Below are 21,926 nucleotides of genomic sequence, written 5' to 3' on the forward strand. Positions count from 1 at the left end.
GTGAGCAGGTGCTTGGTCAGGTCCCCACAGTCTCTGCATAAGTAAGCAGAAGAAAAGTGTGTTCCTGGCCAAGCCCTAGCAACACCTCTGCCACTCAGTGCCACCTGTCTGCACTGCTAGGACCTTCTCAACCCAGAGTCACCACCTTGACATCCTCTCCACCTTCCTCTGTCTCTACAGCAGGAGCATTTGCAGTTAAAGACTTAAACGAGCCCTTGGTTGATGCCAGTATCCGCTTGTATTTGACTATCACATCCCAGCTGCTGCCCACACCAGCGAAGTCACATTACACCTTCAACCTGAGAGACCTCTCCAAGGTGTTCCAGGGCATGCTCATGGCTGAGCCCAGCAAGATTGAGGTGAGTCCTTCCATCAACACAGCCATGCCACTCGGGGAAAGACCAGAAATGTTCCAGTTAAGGGTCTCATTGACAGGCCTGCAAACAGGCCTCGATTTCTTGTTGAAGCTGCGTTTTGGTACTGTTCAATGAATGTGGTGATCTTCCCTTTGGCTATATTGCCTAGTACCAGTAGTGAACAGACCTGTCACGCCACCCCAGCCCTGCCTTGGCGTGGAAGCAAGCACAGGGAGCCAGTATACACAGCCTGGCCATTCAGAGCTGGATGGAGCCATAGGGGACCAGACAGGAGGCCACACAGGAGCAGAAGTGTTTTCCTGTTACCAGCTTGTAGCAATGGAGGCTTCTGCCCCTTCAGCTCTCCTGAGGACCTTGCTCTGGCTCCGGTCTAGCTGGTAGACATTGTCTTATCACAAGAAATACTTGGGACCCTGGTTCTGTGCTACCCTGGAATAAAAGGATCTTTCCAAAAAGAGACAAGAACTTCTGAAAACAGTAAAAATTAAATCAAACTGGGGGAAAGATAAGGACAAACAACATGAAATTAAAATCTCTCAAAGAAAGCCTGACATATGGACAAATAGAAGGGGGATTAGCCAAAGCTGTAATGAGCTCCCTGCAAAGCAGATGTTTTGACAAGAGTTGATTTTGAGAAGGAGAAGGGAATGCAGTTTCCTCCGCCCAGTTCTTTCCCCACTCCAACAGCTTTGTAGCAGGAGTGGAGCTGGCCCCACGCCGTGCAGGAACCAGCTTTCCTGACAGCAAGGCTCTTAATAATTCTATGCTTCTCTCATGGGGGCTGTTTTGCTGGGATCTCTTAACAGAACAAACTGCACCTGCTAAGACTGTGGTACCATGAGAGCTGCCGGGTCTTCTGTGATCGCCTGGTCAGCAAGGAGGACCGGGCTTGGTTTGACAACCTGATGAAGAGTATGATGGAGGAGCTAGGCAGCACTTTTGATGAGGTTGTCCCCTCCCAGCCAGTTCTGTTTGGAGACTTCATGGAGCCAGATGCCGATATCAAACGGTACAAAGCCATTGACAGCCAGGAAAAGGTAAGGACCCTGGGAATCGTGATGTAGTGAACTATGTTCGCATCTTCCAAGTCTTCTGTAAACAAAACAGTTAACAGTAACCATGGGGCTGCTTGAGTTGAAGGTGTCTGGAATCACAAACCCTCTCAGGGCTCTCCTGTGAAATCCTACCCCAGATATGGATACTGGCTGCATTTGGTGTGATGAGAAGTTGAGGTGGAACAAGCTGTCTCTGCATTGCCATCCTGGGGGCAGCCTGCTAGGCCAGATCTCCCAGATGAGCTGCTCTTGGGACTGAAAAGTTAAATTGGCTGGAAAGAAATGGCACATTACTCCCAAACAATACTACTTTTGCTATTAAAGACTTCACAATTGACCTTTACAAGTAATTAATGTTACTGCCAGATTCCCTGTTGAAAAAGATACTGCGAGTACTTTGGTAGTGATAATTAAGCAAAGGCAATGAGCAGTGCATTTTGCAGTCATTATCAGAAACAGATGATTATCCTGTCGTCTCTCCTCTTGTGATAGCTGTGTGACAAGGACTGGTAATTAACTGAGCTTTCCAATCTCTTCTGCAAAGTAGGTAGGCCTGTACCCCACTGAGGTGAGCACAGCTGAGGCAGCCAGACTTACCGAGCTGCTGTACAGTCCACTGATGCGCATAGGACTCTGGCGTCTAGGCAGGGATCTCAGTACTGTATGAATGCCAGCTGATGTTGCTTGCCCAGGTTCACAGTGAGATTGCTGAGGGGGTAGGACCAAATCCCAGATGCCTTGGTGCTTCATCTCATGCTCTGGCCTAAGGTTACTGTTAGAGAGCCCTGGAAAAGGCAGGAGATGCTGCTCCTGCAGCTATTCTGTGTGATGGCTAGACTGGGAGAGGAACATGCTTCTCTACCTGTCCATGGCCAGCAGTATTTTCTTCCAGCACTTGCCCTTTCCAACCAGGATCCTAGCTACAGCATGCAGCAGTCAGCTATAGAGCAAGGAAGCTTGCTCTCCCAGAGGGAGGCCCTGGAACAGTGTGGATCAGGCAGCCATAAACTATTTTATTTTGAACTATGCCTTGCTCTCTCTCCAGGCAAACAGCACTGTTGGGAACAGCAGACCTTAGGCACTTGCCTGAATTAGTTTAAGATCACCATCCAGCAGCTGCTGCCACCACCCCTACCTAAATTCAGCCTAGTGCAATGGCAGCTCCTATAGGAGCACGGAGTAAGGAGAACCATCACCTCACCACAGGCAGCTGCTCCCAGACCCTGCTGAGCACCAGGCTCTGCCCTCCTAGAGCCTTAGGTGTGCTTACAGGCAACTGCCCGCTTCCTCACAATTGCTTTTATCTGGTAGCCACAATTGACTGTTTCTGCCCACAGCTGAAGATTGTGATTGAGGATTACCTGGAGGAGTACAATCAAACCAAAACCCCAGAGCTGAAGCTTGTGCTCTTCATGGATGCGATACAGCACATCTGCCGAATCAGCCGGATTCTGCGGCAGGCTCCAGGGAATGCTCTTCTGCTGGGTGTTGGGGGAAGTGGGAGGCAGTCTCTCACCAGATTGGCATCACACATGTAAGTAATGCACTCCTATACGCATGATGTGGAACAGCTCCACTGGAGCTGCCTCCAGAGAATCTTTTCCTGCCCTTCCTGCTACTGGTTACATGTTTTTCTGGTTGCTGACTTCAGATTTCACACTCAAGAGCTAGGGCTCAGTTAACATGGACATCTACACTGGAAAAATTGGACTCTTTCACCTGCTAGTAGCTTGGGTTACTTCTCCCAGTTTCTAGCTAGCTCAGGTATCTCTGCCTTGAGTAAAACATGCCCTTGGGTTGGTGACCGAACATGCACAAGGGCAGGTGTGTGCTCAGGACTCATTGCAGGAATACAACTTGTTTGGGTTGCCTGAGTCCAAAACACATACTCTGGAATGACAGAAGAGGAGAATTTAGGTCAGTGTAACTCCACAGGCTTCTTTTTCCTTTAGGGCAGATTATGAGTGTTTCCAGATCGAGCTGTCCAAAAACTACGGCATGACCGAATGGCGAGATGATGTGAGGAAGATCATGATGAAGGCAGGCCTTCAAAGTCTACCCAAGACGTTCCTATTTGTAGACACACAGGTACAGGAGTATTAGCCTGGTGGACTCAATCTCAAATGGAGTCAGAAACACATCTCTAAGCTCAATAAATTGCCTTAAAAGGGATTGCGGAGCTTGATACAAACCAGGCACCACTTGTACTTCTGAAGTAGCCCACCTTCATCATCTTATAAAAAAGTCCCTGGGAAACTAAAAGTGGTACATTTGTTGCTAGAGGGACCGTGGAGCTGTGAATGGGGTGATTCTTCTGTTGCTCAAGGAAGCCTCTTTCAGCTCCATCCAAGGGTTTTGTGGGATCAAAGATTTTAGACCCAGGTACCTGAAGCTAAGCACTACACTGACCACTGATACTAGTAGTCCTAAGTCACATCATTCTCTTTCTTTTCAAAGATACCCATAGATTTAGGACCTTATGCCTGCTGGTTCCACAGGATAATGTCGGCTTGTTACTGTGAACTGTTACTTGCTAATGACAAGGCCAGCTTCTGGAATTCACAGTTATGTTCCCCATAGGCTTTTTTACTGCCTTCATTATCATAGGAACCAAGTCCCTTCTGGCAGTGCCCTAAGCAGTGAGATGAGCATCTGTCAAATGCTGCTTGCTCTTGCATCCTTTTCCCTGCAGTGAGAAGCATATGTGGGAGAAGAGGAGCATGGGAGGGTACATTTAGGCAAGTAGATGGATGCTGTGTATTTCTGATTTAGCAAAGGTGGAGAGGTGAGTGTAGCTCTGGAGGGATATAATCCCACAAACTGTGACACATCCCTACGATTACTCTGTCTCCCACATCGATGAGATTTATCCTAATAGTGAAGGGCTCTGTGCTGGATGAATGAAGACCCAGAGCAACCTGGTGTCTGGGATCTGCTTGCAGATTCACTGCAAGGCCAGGAGCGAGGCCCTGAGCTCAATTTGTCTGTAAGGAGACGGCGAATGGGCAGAAGGATGTTTGTCCCCAGACACACAGCCTCATCCCTGAAATGGCTGAAGATGGCTGTTCAATTGGAAATGCTGGACAAGGGTCAGGGTATGCTTTGGTGGAGCTGAGTGATCACAGAAATTATTTCTTATAACAGAGGCAGAGGGCTGTATTTATCCAGAAGTGATCTCTGTGGTATGTGGAGACATGACTGTCTTATGACGTACAAAACTGCTTTATTTCCTCCCCTTCCCCCATCCCTATCACCTACTTAGATTAAAGATGAATCCTTCCTTGAGGATATCAACAACCTGCTCAACTCAGGTGACGTTCCCAACATTTACAACCCTGATGATCAAGAACAGATCATGACAGCTATGAAGCCCATTGTTCGAGATCTAGGGCAGCAGCCCACCAAGGCCAATTTGATGGCCGCATACACAGGACGAGTTCGCAGCAATATCCACATGGTCCTGTGCATGAGGTATGGTTCAGGCGTAGGACTCCGTACTGTCAATGTTAATTACTCCCTCCTTGTCGTTTGCCTTGCATCACTTTGTCATGGCACCTTTGTTTCCAAGCCCCTGACTTTGGAGAAGGAATACCATTTGCATACCACCTTCCCATAGGACTGGATACTTTTTTTTTTTAATGCTTTGCTGGTTTCAAGCTGAAATTTGAAAACTTTAAGAGTATGATTGTATGTGATAAAGATTAAACATAAGCTTCCTCCTCCCTCATGCACCATTGAGCTGTTTGTTACAAAAATATCTTGCTTGAATTTGTTGGGGCTCAGTTGCACCATGTTTACTCATTAATCTAGTGCATAGTCCATGGGCAGCTTGCTTGCTTGCAGGAGGGCTGCCAGAAGGTACAGGGCATTCTCAGTGCAAGTGGAAGCATCGGGGCTGTGATTTTGGTCGGATGATGGATGCAATCTCTGAATTCACCTTGAAATAGAATTCAGATCACATTTATTTCTTATACGAGAAGTGTTCTTTCTAGGGAAGGACTCGTAAAACATCACCCCACTACCATCTTAATATTTCCAGAATATACCCAGGACTTCCACGGAGTATGTTGTGATGTGTGCCATAGGACATGCAGCTCACTGCCGCAACTTTCATTCCCCATTTCCACTCCCACCTTCTTCCTTGGGTATATTCCACTCCTCCTTACTCTGTTAAGAGTTCAGGAGGGTTCTAGGGAACTAGGAAAGCTATTTTATCCCTCTGTTTATAGCTAGTTGTAACATCTCTTTTCTGCATTTTTCCCTCAGCCCTATTGGAGAAGTCTTCCGTGCACGCTTGAGACAGTTCCCCTCCCTTGTGAACTGCTGCACCATTAACTGGTTTAATGAGTGGCCTGCTGAAGCCCTGCAGTGCGTTGCCTTCTCCTTCTTGCACGAGATCCCACATCTTGGTGCCCGTACTGAAGATGTCAATGGGATGGTAGGTGCCACACTCAACACACAAAACACAGCTCCTGTATGCTCAACATGCCATGTCTCTAGATGCACGTAAGCAATGGATGCAGGGCATACCTGCAGAAAGGTCCTACACTGTAGCAGAAACATTTAATGGCAGGATCATTCAAATACAGAACTGGTTAGCCTTTGTATGCCTTGAAATGAGCATGTCCATTTGTCACCCTCTCTGTGGCACTGAAGCCCACATGCATATATAAACAGTGCTGTGACTGTATACTTAGGCTCTTTGTAAGCCTTTTGTGCTCTCTATGGGCATCACATAGACTTACCTACATGTTCAGTAACGAGTAAGATTGTTTCTGTCCTTTCTCCTTGTAGGTTGAAGTATGTGTAGAAATCCATCAGAGTGTGGCAAAGAAGTGCCAAATGTACCTAGCAGAGCTGGCCAGACACAACTATGTCACTCCCAAGAGCTACCTTGAGTTCCTCAGCGTCTTCAGTTCCCTGATTGGAAAGAAGAAACAGGAACTAGAGACAGCCAAGAACAGGATGAGAAGTGGCCTGGACAAGGTTTGTCCCTCACACCCAGGAGAGCTTTGGGCCCCCCTTATCTGCTCTGAGCAGTGTATCTGTAGCTGCAGAGATACAGTGAGATGCCCTACACATCTCCTGTGTAACAGGAGAAAACTCTTGCTAAAGCAAATGAAAACTATGCCTTCTGCCAGGGCCAGTCTTTCTGAAGGTCTGAGACTGTAACAGCTTGAAAAGAATAATGGTCCCCAGTCTTTGAGGACCACAGACCTTTCCTGTAGCTCATCATCTCTCAGGATGTTCCTTATTAGCCTTTTACTTGAAAACCCTGTAACAGCAACGTTGTTCTGCTGACTGATTGCCACGAGCTTATGTAGTAATGCCCATTGTGTGCAGGCATTACCATTAGGTACTACTGTCTATAAGCACACCCAATGCCAGATGGTTGCTTAAACAGGGGCCAGGGCAAGAGCTGGTTTGTACAGCCTGACACTGCGCAGGGAGCACCTATCAGGGCAGTGCAGCCCTTTCCTGGGGCTTTCCGTGGCTGCTGTCTGTCCTCTTGCTCTGCTCTGCTCCCACAGCTCCTGCAAACAGCAGAGGATGTAGCAGGGATGCAGGAGGAGCTGGAGTCTGCCCGCCCTCTCCTGGCACAAGCAGCCAAGGACACACTGGCAACCATGGAGCAACTGCAGGTACAACTTGCACTTTGCAAGTCTGACTGCTCAGACTGGGCACAGCTCAGGGAGGCCGTGCGGGGACTGCACAAAACCTGCTTGATGTAGCAGTAAGAAGGTCTCCGATTAACACAGCAGGTATTTATGCAGAGCAGCACTGCCAGCAAGAATGGCCTTCTGCTGGGGTCCCTGGTGTTGGTGGGGGCTAGTCACAACCGACCAGCCAGTTGCTAGCAGAAGTGATGGCTCACACGCTTCTATCTGAAACCACAACCCAGGGATCAGTCAGGCAAGCTACCAGCTCCCTTTTCTCACTGGTTTAGATCCTTGCAAGCATGAACTAGCATCAGTACTACACAATCATCGGGTGGCCCGAGCAGCTCTTAAGCCCAGACTGTTGTTGCTCAAAGGAATCATTCCCCCACGTCCCATTCCCAGTGAGTTGATCCAGCTGCAGCCTGCCCCTGCTAGCCCAAACCTCAGGGATCACCACACACAGTCACTCATGCCATTGCAGAAGAGGGAACTGTCCTGTGTTGGTTGTCACTACCTTCCCTCTTCATTGTGTCCCTTCCTGCCCATCTACTGTGGGATGGCCAGACTGAGACAGAGGGAACAGCAGAGGCAGTAACATACAGCTCTGCAAGCAAAGGGGAAGGAGTCTGTACATAGCAGATAAAGATTTGGCTATATACCACATTCCCTTTACACCTCCTAGTAGTGTTTTAACCCTGGAGTTAGGCAAAACCAACAGTTTTAGAAACAAAACCATCAGCATATCTTCTTATTCCTCCATCTCCTTATGGATTTCCATCTCTGGGCATCCTCTCCCTGTGCCAATAGGGAAAAGGGCTAGAGCAGCTAATTCCTGCAGGACTAACACCATTCCAGACACAGCCAGGGCTTGTGGATGATCTCTACAGGCTTACAAAAGCCTCCTGCTGGTATAACACATGAAGGGAATCCACTCCAGCAGTTAGGCCCCAGCATGTCTCTGCTGGAAGAAAACACATGACCTGCCAAGGCAGTTGTAATATTTACCTAGCAGTGCTCAGCCAAGCCAAAGGGGTGCTTCGACTCCAGCATGCTTCTGAGGCTCTCTTTGCTGCAGGTAGACACAGCTGTGGCTGAAGAGACAAGAAGTGCTGTGCAGGCTGAGGAGATGAAAGCCAAAGTGAAAGCTCAGACAGCCCAAGCCATTGCAGATGATGCTCAGAAGGACTTGGCTGAAGCCCTCCCAGCTCTGGACGCTGCTCTTGCCAGCCTGAGGAACCTCAACAAAAGCGATGTTACAGAGGTAACTGGGTTGAGGGGGAGGGTGGCAGAGCTGGGTCTGGTCTTGGACAACCTCTCACTTTGCAGCAATTCCTCTTCTACAGGCTTGCAACATACCCAGCCTTTTCCAGTATCTCCATCCATCCCCCTGGGCTCACAGTCTGGGCAGCTGCCCACGCAGCTTCTCAGCTCCAGTCCTTCAGAAGCAAAGAGCTTTGAAGGGCAGAGGCAGCAACTGGCTCCTGGGTGTTTCTACATGTTGTTTCCAACTTGTGCCGGAGAGGTTATCAAAGAGGGCTCACCCCACAGTGCCTGTCCATGGGAGTAGAAAACAGGCAGTACCACAATGCAGCCATGAGTACTGACCGCACAGCACAGGGACAGATCTAGCAGCCCACTGTCTGAACCAGCAGGTTCTTTTGAAAGGGGATCCACCGCAGGCAGAGAACAGGCAACAGCTGGTGGGCTGACTTCAAGGAGTACTGGCTTGGAATGGTATAGTCGGAGAAAGGAGGGCAATTCTGAGCCTGGCAAGTATCACAGCCCACAGCTAAGAAAGCAAACTCGGCAAGTACAGGACTTCACCACACAGGGGCAGGCTTATTGCTCTACAGTTGTGAATGACAGACCTTTTTATTCCCCACAAAAGATACAAAACTCCTTTCCCCAGAAGGAATCAGTCCTCTAGCCCCCAGCACCCATCCTCTTGTAGAATTGGCATGAAAAGTCTCCTGTCTATACAAGGCTTCCAGTGCCAGCACACAAGATGCATCGATTTCTTAGATGTCATTTAACCCACCCACCAGCTTTGGGCAACTCTTCATTTAAGAAATGAGCTCCCTGCATCTTTTGAGTTCAGCTGCTGGGCCATGTCCCAGGTAACCTGTCACTGGAGCCAGGACCGCCAGAGTTCTCTCCCAGTCCAGTATTAATGACCCAGCCCAACCAAAAGAGGACACCACTTCTGTGGCAGGGAGCGAGCATCCCTTTGACCTACTCCCTTTGCGCAGGGCAGCTCCATCAGCAGTCCCTTGGAGGAAGCTGACACCTGCTTCTCCAGCTCTTCCACCACCTGTCTCAGCTGATCCTCACTGCTTCTAGGTCCATATGAGCCTTCCTTAAGTCCTGCTTCACCACTTGCTCCTGCTCTTCTGAATACCTCAGCTGCTGCCACAGTTTGGCTGTCCAAGCCTGCAGCTTGCTGTGCCACCAGAGCTGACGGTCATGATAGTCCTTCACCTCCTGCTGCAGGGCCTCCAGAGAGGGACCCTCATCCTCCAGTATCATGCTTAGGATCTGTGGGACCCGACAACACATCTGCAATGCCCGCCTAAGGGCTTCTCCGTCCTGGATGGGCTTGCCTGCAGCCAGCAAGGCATCATAAGCCTCCACCTTAGCCGAGCTCAGCGCTCATTCACTGCACTGCAGAACGACTCAAGGAACTGCTTTGTTTGAGGGCAGTCAAAGTCCTTCTCACAGAGGCTGTCTGCATGAGGGTAGATCAGCCTCAGCGTCACCATAAATTGTGCTCCTCTGTTGACTGTGTCCAGTGGGAAAGTCTGGGAGTGTCTCTGGCTGAACGTGGCAAGGACAGTCAGCACCAGAAGGGAAAAAGCAGGAGACATCCTTAAGGGTCCTGACACCCACAGCCATCTCAAGGGTGCTGCAGCAGCACCCCTAGCTGCCTGCTTGAGGAAACACTCAAGCAGTCCCTCCACAAGAGCTGCAGCCCGGCTCATGGGGTGTAGCACTGCTACAGTAGGGTACAAGACAAATGAGAGCCCACAGAGCAAGGGAAAAAGCCTGCCCATACCCCATTTTCATACAACCTCCTCCCCAGGGCCATACAAATCTAGCTCCTTTGCTAAGACATCTTCAGCCTGTCAGAGCAGGCTTTTTCAGCCTACCTAGTTTGTTCCATGCCCTTTCTGATAACCAGGTTTCCCTTCAAATACCTCTGTCCTTCCTGCCTGTGCATTGCATCCTCTAAATGTCCTGCCTGTGATCCCAGTCTCCCCTGAGCCAGCTGAGGGAGGAGCACCCCATCTCACCGAGAACCAGGCCAACCCACTGTCTCCATTTGGGTTTTGAAGGTACGTGCAATGCAGCGGCCTCCCCTCAGTGTGAAGATGGTGATTGAAGCAGTCTGCATTATGAAAGGAATCAAGCCCAAGAGGGTGGCAGGAGAAAAGCTAGGCTCCAAGGTGGATGACTACTGGGAGCCAGGCAGAAGCCTTCTCCAGGACCCAGGGAAGTTCTTGGACAGCTTGTTTAAGTTTGATAAGGTAAGTGGTGGCAGAGGGAGGCTGCAAACAGGGATCAGGTATTGCCTCACAGAGATCCTTCTCACAGCAATGAAGCCTAAAGCTCCTTGTGGGCAACACTCTTCAGCAACACAGAGGATAAGGACATGTTTGGCCTGGAAGCCCTCGTGTCAGCTGGCTACACTTCATTGCCTTGAGCGATGGGACCCAGATGTACAGGTCTTGCCCCTCTGCCCTTTCCATGTGGATGGAATGTGGGCTGGATGGCAGTGGTATGGGAAGGGATTTACCCAGTCCCACACCCATGCCTCCCAGGCCTCAACACGAAGCAATTTGATCTGTCTTGCTCCAGTGCAATGCCTTAACCACCCAGCCAGATCCTGGGCCAGGCTGCAGCCACTGGGGAAGCCCTTTGAGACCCTCCTCAGTCAAATCTCTAGCACCCTCATTACCAAACTCCTTTGTCCTACCGTTCCTTGCAGGACAATATTTCAGACACTGTGATCAAGGCCATCCAGCCCTACATTGACAGTGAGGAGTTTCAGCCACCTGCCATTGCCAAGGTCTCAAAAGCTTGCACCTCCATCTGCCAGTGGGTGCATGCCATGCACAAGTACCACTTTGCAGCCAAGGCTGTGGAGCCCAAGCGGGTAAGAAGCAGCGTGACCCAGTTGCTGTAGGTGTTAGGGAACACAGTACTAGCAGCCCCCTTCTGCAGGAGGTGCATGTTCTGCAGGTCAGGACAATGTTCAGACCAAGCCTTAGCAAAGCCAAAGCCTCAAAACCCATTAACATAATAAATTAGTAGAAATCAGCCTAGAATATGCTGGGCCAGAAGTGATACCTTGTTCTTTATGCTGAGTTCCTGGCTCAGCAGAAACTGTACTTGGAGAAGCATTCCCACATCTCACTAGTGTTTCAACCTGAATCCTCACCAAGCCAGGCTATTTACTTACTATTGTTTTGGGACAAGCAGAGGAACTTTTCCTCCTGTTCACCAGTGGGCCACATCTTGAAAAGCCAGAAGGCTCCTGGCTTTTTGGAGTTATGCAGAAATGCCCTCTTCACCCCTACTTTTATTCCTGGGCTTGCAGAACATCCCCCTGGAGTTAGGCAGGTCAACCTTTGTCATACTGGGATGGATCTCAGTATCACCTAGTGCTTTTATGGAAAAACAACTCTTGCTCCAAGGTCTGTGTCTTTTTGGGGAAGAGTCTGGCCACCTACCCCACATACCCACTTTTTCCTTGTGTATCTCCCCAGCGAGCCTGGCAGGAGGCAGAAGAGGACCTGCGTGCCACTCAGCAGGTCCTTGAGGAAGCCAAGAAATGCCTGAGAGAGGCTGAAGGTCGCATTGCCATGCTGCAAGCCAAGTACAAGATCTGCATAGCCAAGAAGGAGGAACTGGAGATGAAGTGCGAACAGTGCCAGCAGAGACTGGGCCGTGCCGATATGGTAAGAGACAGAGCTGGGTTCTCCCTGCTTACATGAGACAACCTGATTTCAGGTCAGGCAGCACAATGATGAAAACATCTATGTGCCTGCAACTCATGGCAATCCTCAGTTGAAGCTGCCTGGCCAGATCTCAGCATCACCACAGGGCTGGGGAAGCTAAACTAGCCAGGCACTGGCGTGAAAAGCTGCTGTCCTGCGCACAGCTTCTTCAGCCAGCAATGGGTCCCCAGGACAGCTGAGAGCAGCCCACTAATCCCAGGATTAAATGCTCAAAGCTGGGGACAGAATTCAGGATACGGCAAGGGCCACCCTGCAACCTCTGATCACCAAAGTTACCTGCGGTATTACCCAGAGACCAGGTCCAGGACACAAGGTTAGACCACACAGCAGCTCTCGTGTACAACTTATCCCACAGCTCATAAACAGCCTGGCTGATGAGAAGGTGCGTTGGCAGGACGCTGTAGAGAACCTGGATTACAAGATCAACAACATCCCTGGGGACATGCTGGTTGCCGCTGGCTTTGTGGTGTACCTGGGCCCTTTTACAGTAAGTGTTCAGTGTTCCCTGCAAGGGGCTCAGTTAGCTGCTCCGCATTCCTGGCTTCTTGCTGTTGCTGGCCAGATCCACTGGGAGAAAAGAACAGGGCAGAAGGGTGCAAGACCCTTCTGAATCTCTCTCCATTTGTGCCAGAGGCTGCACAGGATCCCATTTGAATTAGAAAGTGGAGGATTAGATGCTCGCAGCAGACTAGCTGCAACTAGAAGAAAAGCTATGATGGTGCTTCTCTCGGCAGGGACACTACCGTGTAGCACTATGCAACGAGTGGCTGAGGCAGCTGTCAGAGAACAACATTCCTCACACCAAGGAGCCAAACCTTATCAGCACCCTTGGAGACCCCATGGAAATCCGCTCCTGGCAGGCAAGTTGCAGAAAAACCTAACGCTTCAGGCTGAATGTGCCTCAAGCAAAGGCTAAAACACTTGGCTCACCACTCACTGGGACCACACGTACCAAAGGACAGACCCTGAACCAAACAGCTCAATGATGACCAAACGCATCCACACTGCAAGAACAGGAGTTGCTGCCAGGACTCCTTGTGGCATGAGCAGGAGAGGACCCAGCAGCATCCAGGGCCACGGCTCTGAGGGCATCAGCCTTAACCCATAAGGCTTCCCCTTTACAAGCCACAGGCTTAGGGCAAAGCCCTGGCCTTAGCCTGGCCAAGCCTAACTGTGCCAGCACAGCTCTGTCCCATGGCTCAGCCACTCGAGGCAGAGCTGCAGCTCTGGGCTCAGCTGCTGTTGGAGGGAGGTACCCTCACCACCATCCCTATCCACACACAGGGACCAGGGCAGCAAGGGCTTCTCTCTGGTCAGCTGTGTTGTGCTACTGGGTGTTCCCAACAGCTTTTTCTATCCCATTAGATTGCTGGTTTACCCAATGACACCTTGTCTGTGGAGAACGGGGTAATAACACAATTTTCGCAGCGCTGGACTCACTACATAGATCCCCAAGGACAAGCAAACAAGTGGATCAAGAACCTGGTAAGAGTTGTGTGGGGTAGAGCTAGGTCTGCCAGGGTAGGTGAAGCAGCTTTCTGTTAGGAGCTGCACAGAGCAGCCTCAGGATTTGGACTCTAGAGCTGGAAGACCCCCGCGCTGTCCTAGCCCGGCCTCCTCAGCACCAGACAGGCTCCACATCTGTATTCAGCCCAGCTGGATTTCCCTGCTTAGGGAGATCAGCACAGGACAGGAGGAGCCTTACTGTAAGCAAGGCATCAGGTTCCCACGCTGGTTCTCCACTAGTGTCCTAGGGGCCTTGCATCCTTCACCACACCAAACACTAGCATCCCCCCTAACAGCCTTTAGGGTGGCCAGGGCAGAAGAGATCCACGGTAGCATTACCTGGGTAGGGAGCTGCCAGAGCACTAAGAACACAGACCACCACCTCCTCCCTCCAGGGAGGCACCCACTGCCTTTTTTAAAGGGTCAGGTGGGAGGCTCAGGCAGCTGCTCCTGTTTTGCTCCCCCAGGGCTTTTCCCACCCACATGCTCTCAGTTTGCAAGCAAATGAGCTCTCAGTTACCAGTGTGGGGCTCCACCAGGGCTATGGAAGTTTGAAGGAGGTTCTTTCTGTTCACCTCCCTTTCTTGCTGCCTCACTGAGCTGTCTCTAGTGCCTGGTGACATAGACTAAACTTGCCAAAATAGCCAAAAACTAGCCAAGCAAGAGAAGGTATTATTTCTGCTGCGCCAGGGAGCTAAATCAGCCCAGTAAGAGGTGTGCTATGCCCCAGAGCTGCATGTGAAGGTGGGCAGGACACTGCAGAGATCCTGCCCTCCTCTGCTGCCTTTCAGGAGAAAGTGAACGGCTTGGAGGTGGCCAAACTGAGTGACCGGGACTTCCTCTGCAGTCTGGAAAATGCCATTACCTTTGGGAAGCCCTTCTTGCTGGAGAATGTCAGCGAGGAGCTGGATCCAGCCCTCGAGCCTGTCCTGCTGAAACAGGTCCTATGTCTTGCCTTGGCAAGGAGGAGCAGTGGGTACCTGGTTGGGCTGTAAGGGCGCATCTGACCAGGGTGCAGTGGGGTCTAGTGGCTTTGTAGGTCTCTCGGGGATGCTGCCTGTTCTGTGCTCATCTTGGTCGGGGCTCCAACATGCTGGCAGCCTCCTGCGTGCCCCAGTCTCCTGCCAGCAGGTGTCTTTGCCTGGGAGGCAGGGCCATGGAATACAGCTGCTCTGTCCAGGTTCAGGCCTTTGGGTCTGCCAGGCAGCTGTGAGTTCCTCTGTCCAGAGACACTTGAGACTCTGCCCTCACGGCAGAGCCCAGGGCGCAGCAGGATGCCTTTCCTCACAAAAGGTAGCCGTCCCAGCCTTCTTGTATTTGTCCCTTGCGGGTACAGACCTACAAAGAGCAAGGCAACACTGTGCTGAAGCTGGGGGATACGGTGATCCCCTACCATGAGGGTTTCAAGATGTACATGACCACCAACCTGCCCAACCCTCACTACAGCCCTGAGGTCTTCACGAAACTCACAGTCATCAACTTCACCCTCTCACCCAGGTACCTGCTTACCCCATTAGCTGCCAGTGCTGCTCAGCCTCATTCCTCACAGTCCTCAAATCTTTGGGCCTGTTGTCCCCACCCTTATCTCCATGGCTTTTGTTGTAGTGGCTTGGAAGACCAACTGCTGGGAGAAGTGGTGGCTGCAGAGCGGCCTGACTTAGAAGAAGCTAGAAAGCAGCTAATTGTTAGCAATGACAAGATGCTTCAGGAGCTGAAGGAGATAGAAGACCAGATCCTGTATCAGCTCAGCACTTCTGAAGGAAACCCTGTAGATGACTTGGAGCTCATCAAAGTGCTGGAGGCATCCAAGCTCAAGGCAGGAGAGATCCAGGTCAGAGGTGGAGGTGCTCTCCCCCTACAGCTGTGCATCCTCTGCCAGCACTGCACTAACCATAACACCTCTTCTGTCCTCCAGGCCAAGGTGACGGTGGCAGAGCAGACAGAGAGAGACATCAACATCACCCGCCTGCAGTATGTGCCTGTGGCTGTCCGTTCGCAGATCCTCTACTTCTGTGTCTCAGACCTGTCCAATGTGGACCCCATGTACCAGTACTCACTTGAGTGGTTCCTCAGCATCTTCCTAATGGGGATCAGTAACTCCGAGAGAGCAGGTACCTGCCCAGAACAGCCCCCTCCCATCTTTTTCCTCACCCCACATTCCTGGTCTAGCGGCAGCAGAAGCTAGGACACCTGCACAGTCAAGGCACATGTGGCCACTTGCATTGGCTCTCAGCGTGGTCCAGAGCTGCCCCTAGTTGTGTCCACACAGAAGGTCGCAGCCTGGCCTCTGTTCTCTTCCCCACGGCTTCTCCGCTGCCCTGCCTGACTGGGTGGGAGGGATGGTAGCGCAGCGCCCAGGCACATGCCATCCTGGTAGTGGGGTGGCCCGGCTTGTCACAGAGCTGCCTCCACACAGGTCCTGGCAGCCTTCCCCGCCCAACAGCACCTTAGCCGGGGTGGTGGGTGGCAGGGCCCATGCGGGCTGCCATGGTGCAGTGGGGACTCGCTCCCAGCGCTGGGGCAGCATTTTCTGCCCTGTGCTGTCTCGCAGCCTTGTGCTTTCCCAGGGGTTTCTGTGCCAAGGCCACATTTGACAGCGGCGTCTGTTCTTCCTGAGCAGGGTGCGGGTGCACCCCTGTGACCAGGACCCACAGCTGCCGTGGAGAGCACTCTCCACCCTCGTCTGGTTGTTGCCTTTTTTTCAGACACCCTGAAGGACCGGATCACGAACATCAACAACTACATCACCTTCAGTCTCTACAGCAATGTGTGCCGTAGCCTCTTTGAGAAGCACAAGCTCATGTTTGCCTTCCTGGTTTGTGTCCGGATTTTGATGAATGATGGGCAGATCGATATGGTGAGCAAGTCACCTTGGTTCTTTGATGGGATATGTCAGGGCAACTCAAGACCAGCCTGTTCAGCCCCCTGGAATAGTGTGCCAGGGTGGAAAAGGAGCCTTGTTCCCTGGGGCTGAGGGCAGGCTTGGCAGGCTGGTGGGCAAACCTGGGGCCTCCCTCTTCACTCAGATCTCAAACATTTCCCTGTGTCTATATGGAGAGCTGCATAGCCTGAATCATCTGCAGCTTCTGCCAGTTTGCTGCTACGCTGCTGCAAAGTTTAGCGAGTTTGGAGGGAGCAGGCAGGGATCAGAAGACATAGAAATGCTAGTGGCAGCTGAACAGCGGTGTAGATCTCACCAGACCCTCCAGTTCACTTACTCCTTGACACACACACCTAGCAGGAGAGGCACTACAGCATTTTAGTTGGATATGGCACAAATCCGCATGCCTTAGGTAGGCTGTAATCCATGACCATGTGCTGTCTTGTTCCCAGGACGAGTGGCAGTACCTGCTGTCAGGAGGGACCATAAAGGAGACCAGGGAGAACCCAGCTCCGGCTTGGCTGTATGAGAGAGCTTGGGGAGACATCCTGGCCTTGAGTAGCCTGAAGAACTTCTCTGGCTTTGCCAATGATTTTGCAGCCAACCTTGTAGCATTCAGGGCCATTTTTGACAGCCCCAAGCCTCACAGGTAAGTGTCCCCACTCTGTCAGCTTGTCTGTACTGCACCTGGAAGCTAATGGCATCCCTGGGAGAGCAAGAGGAGCTGATCTAGCCACAGTGCCATGCAAGGGAGAGGACGAGGCATTGCCTTGTCTCCTCAAGGGTAGCCCTTGCCTGCCCATGTTGCTTGCCCAAGGCAGAGCCCCACAATGCCTTAGCCCAGCAGTATTTGGCGCTTCCCCAGAGGAAGCAGCTCTGGTTTGCCTGCTGAAGATTTCAAAGCCACAGGCAACAACCTCAGCCAAGTGACTGGAAGGTCCTTGTTCCTTCTGAAAGCCCAGTGGCTGCCTGCAGGTGCCTTGGGTGCTTCCTGGGGAGCTTCAGGATCTGCCACGTGCCCCTAGAATGCACCTAATTGCTTTGCAGAGAGGCCCTCCCTGGGAAGTGGGAAGCTGAGCTTGATGCCTTCCAGAAGCTGTTGGTTCTTCGGTGTCTGCGGGGAGATAAGATCACCAACGCCATGCAGGACTTCGTGGCGCTGCACTTGGATCAGCGCTTCATTGAGCCACAGGTAACCAGCCAAAGGGAAGCACTGGTGGGGCCAGGAGTGGAGCGGGAGGCCTCGAGCTTGCTGCAAACGGGTCATCAACATTTTCCAACTGCAGTGAGGGTGCTCACGCCTCTCTGCAGCCACAGTATTCCCACAGTTGGGGCAACAGTTATGTCTTAGACAAGGGACATCCTGCCTCATGTCCACCGGTTAAACACAGTGGAGAGGGGGCAGATAGTGCAGGCGTATGAGGGATGAATTTGTATGACAAATGGGAAAGTGATGACTGCTCTGTTCCTAACGCTGCCAGAGGAGAGCTGTCCTAGGCCCTTACTGAATGTGGTTTTGGGCTTGGCACCCGAGCGCACTGGTGCCTTGTAGAGGAGCTGGAGGCCTGGCAAGGTGAGGATGTGCAGCGTGGTGCCACTGCGGCCCCTCGTCTCTGACCAGCATTCTGCGTTGCAGACCACAGACCTCTCAGTTGTCTTCAAGGAGTCCACTGCCACCACCCCCCTGGTGTTCGTGCTGTCCCCAGGCACTGACCCTGCTGCCGACCTCTACAAGTTTGCTGAAGAAATGAAGTTCTCCCAAAAGCTCTCTGCCATTTCTCTGGGCCAAGGCCAGGTAAGCTGCTGTTACCCACCTGCAGCAGCACTGTCCTGCTGGCACTCCCAGTGATCTCACCTAGCTCCAAGCAGATCAGACACCCTTGCAGCGCAGTGAAAATGCCCTGCTACCCCAGGACCCTTACTCACCAACATTCTGTCAGCTGCAGAAGCCAGTTCGGGGCAGCTGCAGCGGTTCCCTCTGTAGTGCCTTCTAACTTCCCAAATCCATCCCCAGTTCCTGCGCTCCCTCCACTCTCCCACACAGGCTTGCAAAAGCTGTAAAAGGGCCTTGGCTGTGCCACCAGACCACAAAGATCCAGTTGAGCCACGGTGACAAAGCCAGACTGTAGCTCTGGAAAGCTGTCCTTCCACCCAGCAGCTGTCTGCCTGTCCAGCTGAGCAGGGCACACCCTGCAGTGAACCAGAGTCTCTGAGTTCTTCTCATCTGCCTCCTCAGGGGCCCCGTGCTGAAGCCATGATGCACAGTGCCGTGGAGCAGGGCAAGTGGGTCTTCTTCCAGAACTGCCACCTGGCCCCCAGCTGGATGCCTTCACTGGAGACACTTGTCGAGGGCATTGACCCCAGCAAGGTGAGCTGTGCTGCTGAGCAGCCTGCCCACTCTGGGGACAACAGGCAGGAGGCTGGAGCCCTGGGAGGAGCCCAGATCTAGTTCGATCCACAGGTTCCCCATAAAACTAGAAGGATCAGTGCAGGAGCAGCTGCAGTGGCTGTGCCTGCGCTCTCTAAGCACTTGCTGCCTTCTGGCTTTCCAGGTGCATCAGGACTTTCGCCTCTGGCTCACCAGTCTACCAAGCAACCACTTCCCTGTGTCCATCCTCCAGAATGGCTCCAAGATGACCATCGAGCCCCCCCGCGGAGTCAAGGCCAACCTGCTCAAGTCCTACATTAGTTTCAGTGATGACTTCTTGAATTGTTGCCTCAAGGTAAGACTCAGGTCATGCTTTGGTTTGCTGTCCCCAGCCCATGCCTGCTCCAATGTATGCTTTCCACCTGGATATTGCTTCTCTCAAGACATAGATCTTCTCTCCGCTAGCACTCTCACATTTTAGAGAAGGGCTGGTGGTATTTCTCGGAAGCTTGTATCTACTCTGCGAGCCAATTAAGTTTCACTTTGGGAAACAGAAGCAGCAGGATTGTGGGGGCCTGGGCTAAGACACTTGCAGCTTTCAAGCAAGGGATTGGGCCACAGCCTTCCCCTCTCCAGGCTCCAGCTGGAACTGCTCAACTGGCATGTCTCTGCCAGGTCCCAGCAGGAACTGACTCCATCCAAGGATGCTTCCTCCCAAGCTGAGCACCTCTTATACCCTGCTCCCCTGCCCACAGGTTGCAGAGTTTAAATCTTTGTTGCTGTCACTTTGCTTCTTCCATGGGAACATGCTGGAGAGGAGAAAGTTTGGGCCTCTGGGGTTCAACATCCCCTATGAGTTCACAGATGGAGACCTCCGCATTTGCATCAGTCAGCTACAGATGTTCTTGAGTGAATACACAGACATCCCATTCAAGGTAAGTGTGTGAGCCGGCCCCTCCTGTCAGCAGGAACAGGCTTGTGATGCGTGTGTGGGTCAGAAAGCCACGGCAGAGTCCTTCGCAGGTTCTGAAGTACACGGCTGGGGAGATCAACTACGGTGGCCGTGTGACTGACGACTGGGACAGGCGCTGCATCATGAGTATTTTGGAAGATTTCTACAAGCCTGAGGTTTTAATTCCTGAGTTTGCCTATTCTGAATCAGGGATCTACAAGCAGATCAGTACCTCTTCTGACCTTGACGTAAGTACTCAAGTAACAAATTGCAGCTCATAGATCCAGGTGGGTCATCATAGTGCAAAAGGGATCTACTCCTCCCTGAAACCCCCTGCATTTCCAGTGCCCTGAGGGAATGTAGGTTTGTAAGAACGTGGGGATCTTCAGCTGTGTTCAGGAAGCTGCAAGATAAGGAAAATTTTTTCCCTGTGCTCAGGAGGTGGTAGCAGCTATACCAGAGTTCCCCAGCTGAAATCACTCTAAATCATTTTGGTAACACCTACCTAAAGTACCTGAGGAGCTCTGAAGGAGACACAGCAGGAGGGTCACTGCCAAGCTGCCTGTTCTCACAGCATGTGTTTCCTTCCGCACAAGTGCAATTTAACTCACCAGCCAGAGCAGAAACCACGGCCTCCACTGAGACACCAAACCTGCCTCAGGGGAGCTGCCACCCCGTCAGCCTCTCCAGCAGCCCAAGTCCCACAGCAGCAAGCATTGCTCTGGGTACACATAAACTGTCCCAAAGTCAAAGCCACAAGTTGCATTTCCTGGTTGTGACGGGACAAAGAGCTGTGTAACAGTCAGATGAATGAACCCCAAGCACCAAGAGGAGGAGGATCTCCCGCGTCTGTGATCTGCTGGGTTTAGCTTATCCAGCAACACTGGTTTAGTAATTTCGTTCAGGCCAGGCCTGTAGCAGCCTGATGGGGCACTGCAGCTTTATCCCTGCGCTTTTGGCCTCACAGCCTGTGCGGGTTCCTCTCCAGGGCTACCTCCAGTACATCAAGAACCTGCCGCTCAATGATAGCCCAGAGTTTTTTGGTTTACATGACAACGCCAACATCACCTTCGCTCAGAAGGAGACCTTTGCTCTGCTGGGAGCCATTACGCAGCTGCAACCCAAGACCTTCAAGCTGGGAATGTGCAGCAGGGAAGAGGTGGGTGCCCTGATCCCATCGGTGCTCTGGCAGCCAGTGCCCAGCAGCACAAACGCCAGCTCTCAGCAGGTGCCACCCTGCCTGCTGGGTGCCAGCAACGGCACTGCCATCCAGGCATTAGCTCTCCCCCTTCCCAGCAGCCATGGCCAGAAGGATGCTCACCCACTTGCTCCCTTCCTTCTAGCTGGTGGAGGAGACCTGCAAGGACATCCTGGCAAAGCTGCCAGCCCCCATGAACCTGCAGGAGGTGATCCACAAATACCCGCTGCTCTACGAAGAGTCCATGAACACAGTGCTGGTACAGGAAGTGATCAGGTAAAACCACTGCGGGATCACGTCCTGGGTCAGGAACCAGCTGGTCCCTTGGTGAACAGCAGAGATGTGCAGGCCCCTGCCCCTCCCTGCCCCCCACCTTTTGAGGAACTTCATTGCTGGACATGGCAGTGGGGTTGGCAGACAAGCTAACAACTGTCTTATCCCCACCAGGACCTTCAGCTGATCCCTGTCCTGTGGGGACTCATCAGTGTCTCCATCTGCTAACATCAGCAGTTCAGGGCTGGGACGGGGGTCAGCTATGAGACCCCGTTAAAGAGGAATGGGGCTGGCGGAGCTTCGCTCATGCAGCGATCCATACTCTCTTTCTCTGTAGGTACAACAAACTCCTGGAGGTGGTTGCTCAGACACTGAAGGATTTGCTGAAAGCTCTCCAGGGCCTGGTTGTGATGTCCTCTCAGCTGGAGCTGATGGCCAGCAGCTTGTACAACAACACTGTTCCCGAGATGTGGAATGCCAAGGTATGTGTCCCAGCCAGCCCAGCTGCCCACAGGAGCTCACCCCAGCCGGGGGAACGGGTCATCAGTCACCACAGCTGGACTGGGCTGCTTCACATGGAGCTGCCTCTTACTCCCCTGCCTTGGACGTGTCTCCTGCCTAGTGCAGCTTGCGCTTGT

The 21,926-nt window shown here is 52.1% G+C and overlaps 1 protein-coding gene across 2 annotated transcripts in view; it reads left to right on the top strand.

Moving 5' to 3' along the window:
- DNAH1 (dynein axonemal heavy chain 1) overlaps window positions 1-21,926 on the top strand; it is a 72,776-nt gene that overhangs the window by 49,268 nt on the left and 1,582 nt on the right. For both annotated transcript variants that reach the window (XM_080384454.1, XM_080384453.1), the window contains 30 exons: window positions 181-359; window positions 1,184-1,414; window positions 2,770-2,966; window positions 3,385-3,520; window positions 4,695-4,903; window positions 5,699-5,870; window positions 6,227-6,418; window positions 6,964-7,074; window positions 8,168-8,353; window positions 10,425-10,616; window positions 11,078-11,245; window positions 11,859-12,050; window positions 12,466-12,597; window positions 12,845-12,970; window positions 13,476-13,595; window positions 14,408-14,557; window positions 14,953-15,113; window positions 15,222-15,447; window positions 15,532-15,727; window positions 16,322-16,473; window positions 16,950-17,146; window positions 17,545-17,689; window positions 18,134-18,292; window positions 18,734-18,865; window positions 19,050-19,220; window positions 19,621-19,800; window positions 19,889-20,065; window positions 20,806-20,976; window positions 21,161-21,291; window positions 21,626-21,770. In XM_080384454.1, coding sequence (XP_080240580.1) covers window positions 181-359; window positions 1,184-1,414; window positions 2,770-2,966; window positions 3,385-3,520; window positions 4,695-4,903; window positions 5,699-5,870; window positions 6,227-6,418; window positions 6,964-7,074; window positions 8,168-8,353; window positions 10,425-10,616; window positions 11,078-11,245; window positions 11,859-12,050; window positions 12,466-12,597; window positions 12,845-12,970; window positions 13,476-13,595; window positions 14,408-14,557; window positions 14,953-15,113; window positions 15,222-15,447; window positions 15,532-15,727; window positions 16,322-16,473; window positions 16,950-17,146; window positions 17,545-17,689; window positions 18,134-18,292; window positions 18,734-18,865; window positions 19,050-19,220; window positions 19,621-19,800; window positions 19,889-20,065; window positions 20,806-20,976; window positions 21,161-21,291; window positions 21,626-21,770 — 5,036 coding nt within the window. The remainder of the gene's footprint in view (window positions 1-180; window positions 360-1,183; window positions 1,415-2,769; window positions 2,967-3,384; window positions 3,521-4,694; window positions 4,904-5,698; window positions 5,871-6,226; window positions 6,419-6,963; window positions 7,075-8,167; window positions 8,354-10,424; window positions 10,617-11,077; window positions 11,246-11,858; window positions 12,051-12,465; window positions 12,598-12,844; window positions 12,971-13,475; window positions 13,596-14,407; window positions 14,558-14,952; window positions 15,114-15,221; window positions 15,448-15,531; window positions 15,728-16,321; window positions 16,474-16,949; window positions 17,147-17,544; window positions 17,690-18,133; window positions 18,293-18,733; window positions 18,866-19,049; window positions 19,221-19,620; window positions 19,801-19,888; window positions 20,066-20,805; window positions 20,977-21,160; window positions 21,292-21,625; window positions 21,771-21,926) is intronic.

Source organism: Falco punctatus, assembly GCF_963210335.1.
Source record: "Falco punctatus genome assembly, chromosome: 4".
Taxonomy (NCBI): Eukaryota; Metazoa; Chordata; class Aves; order Falconiformes; family Falconidae; genus Falco; species Falco punctatus.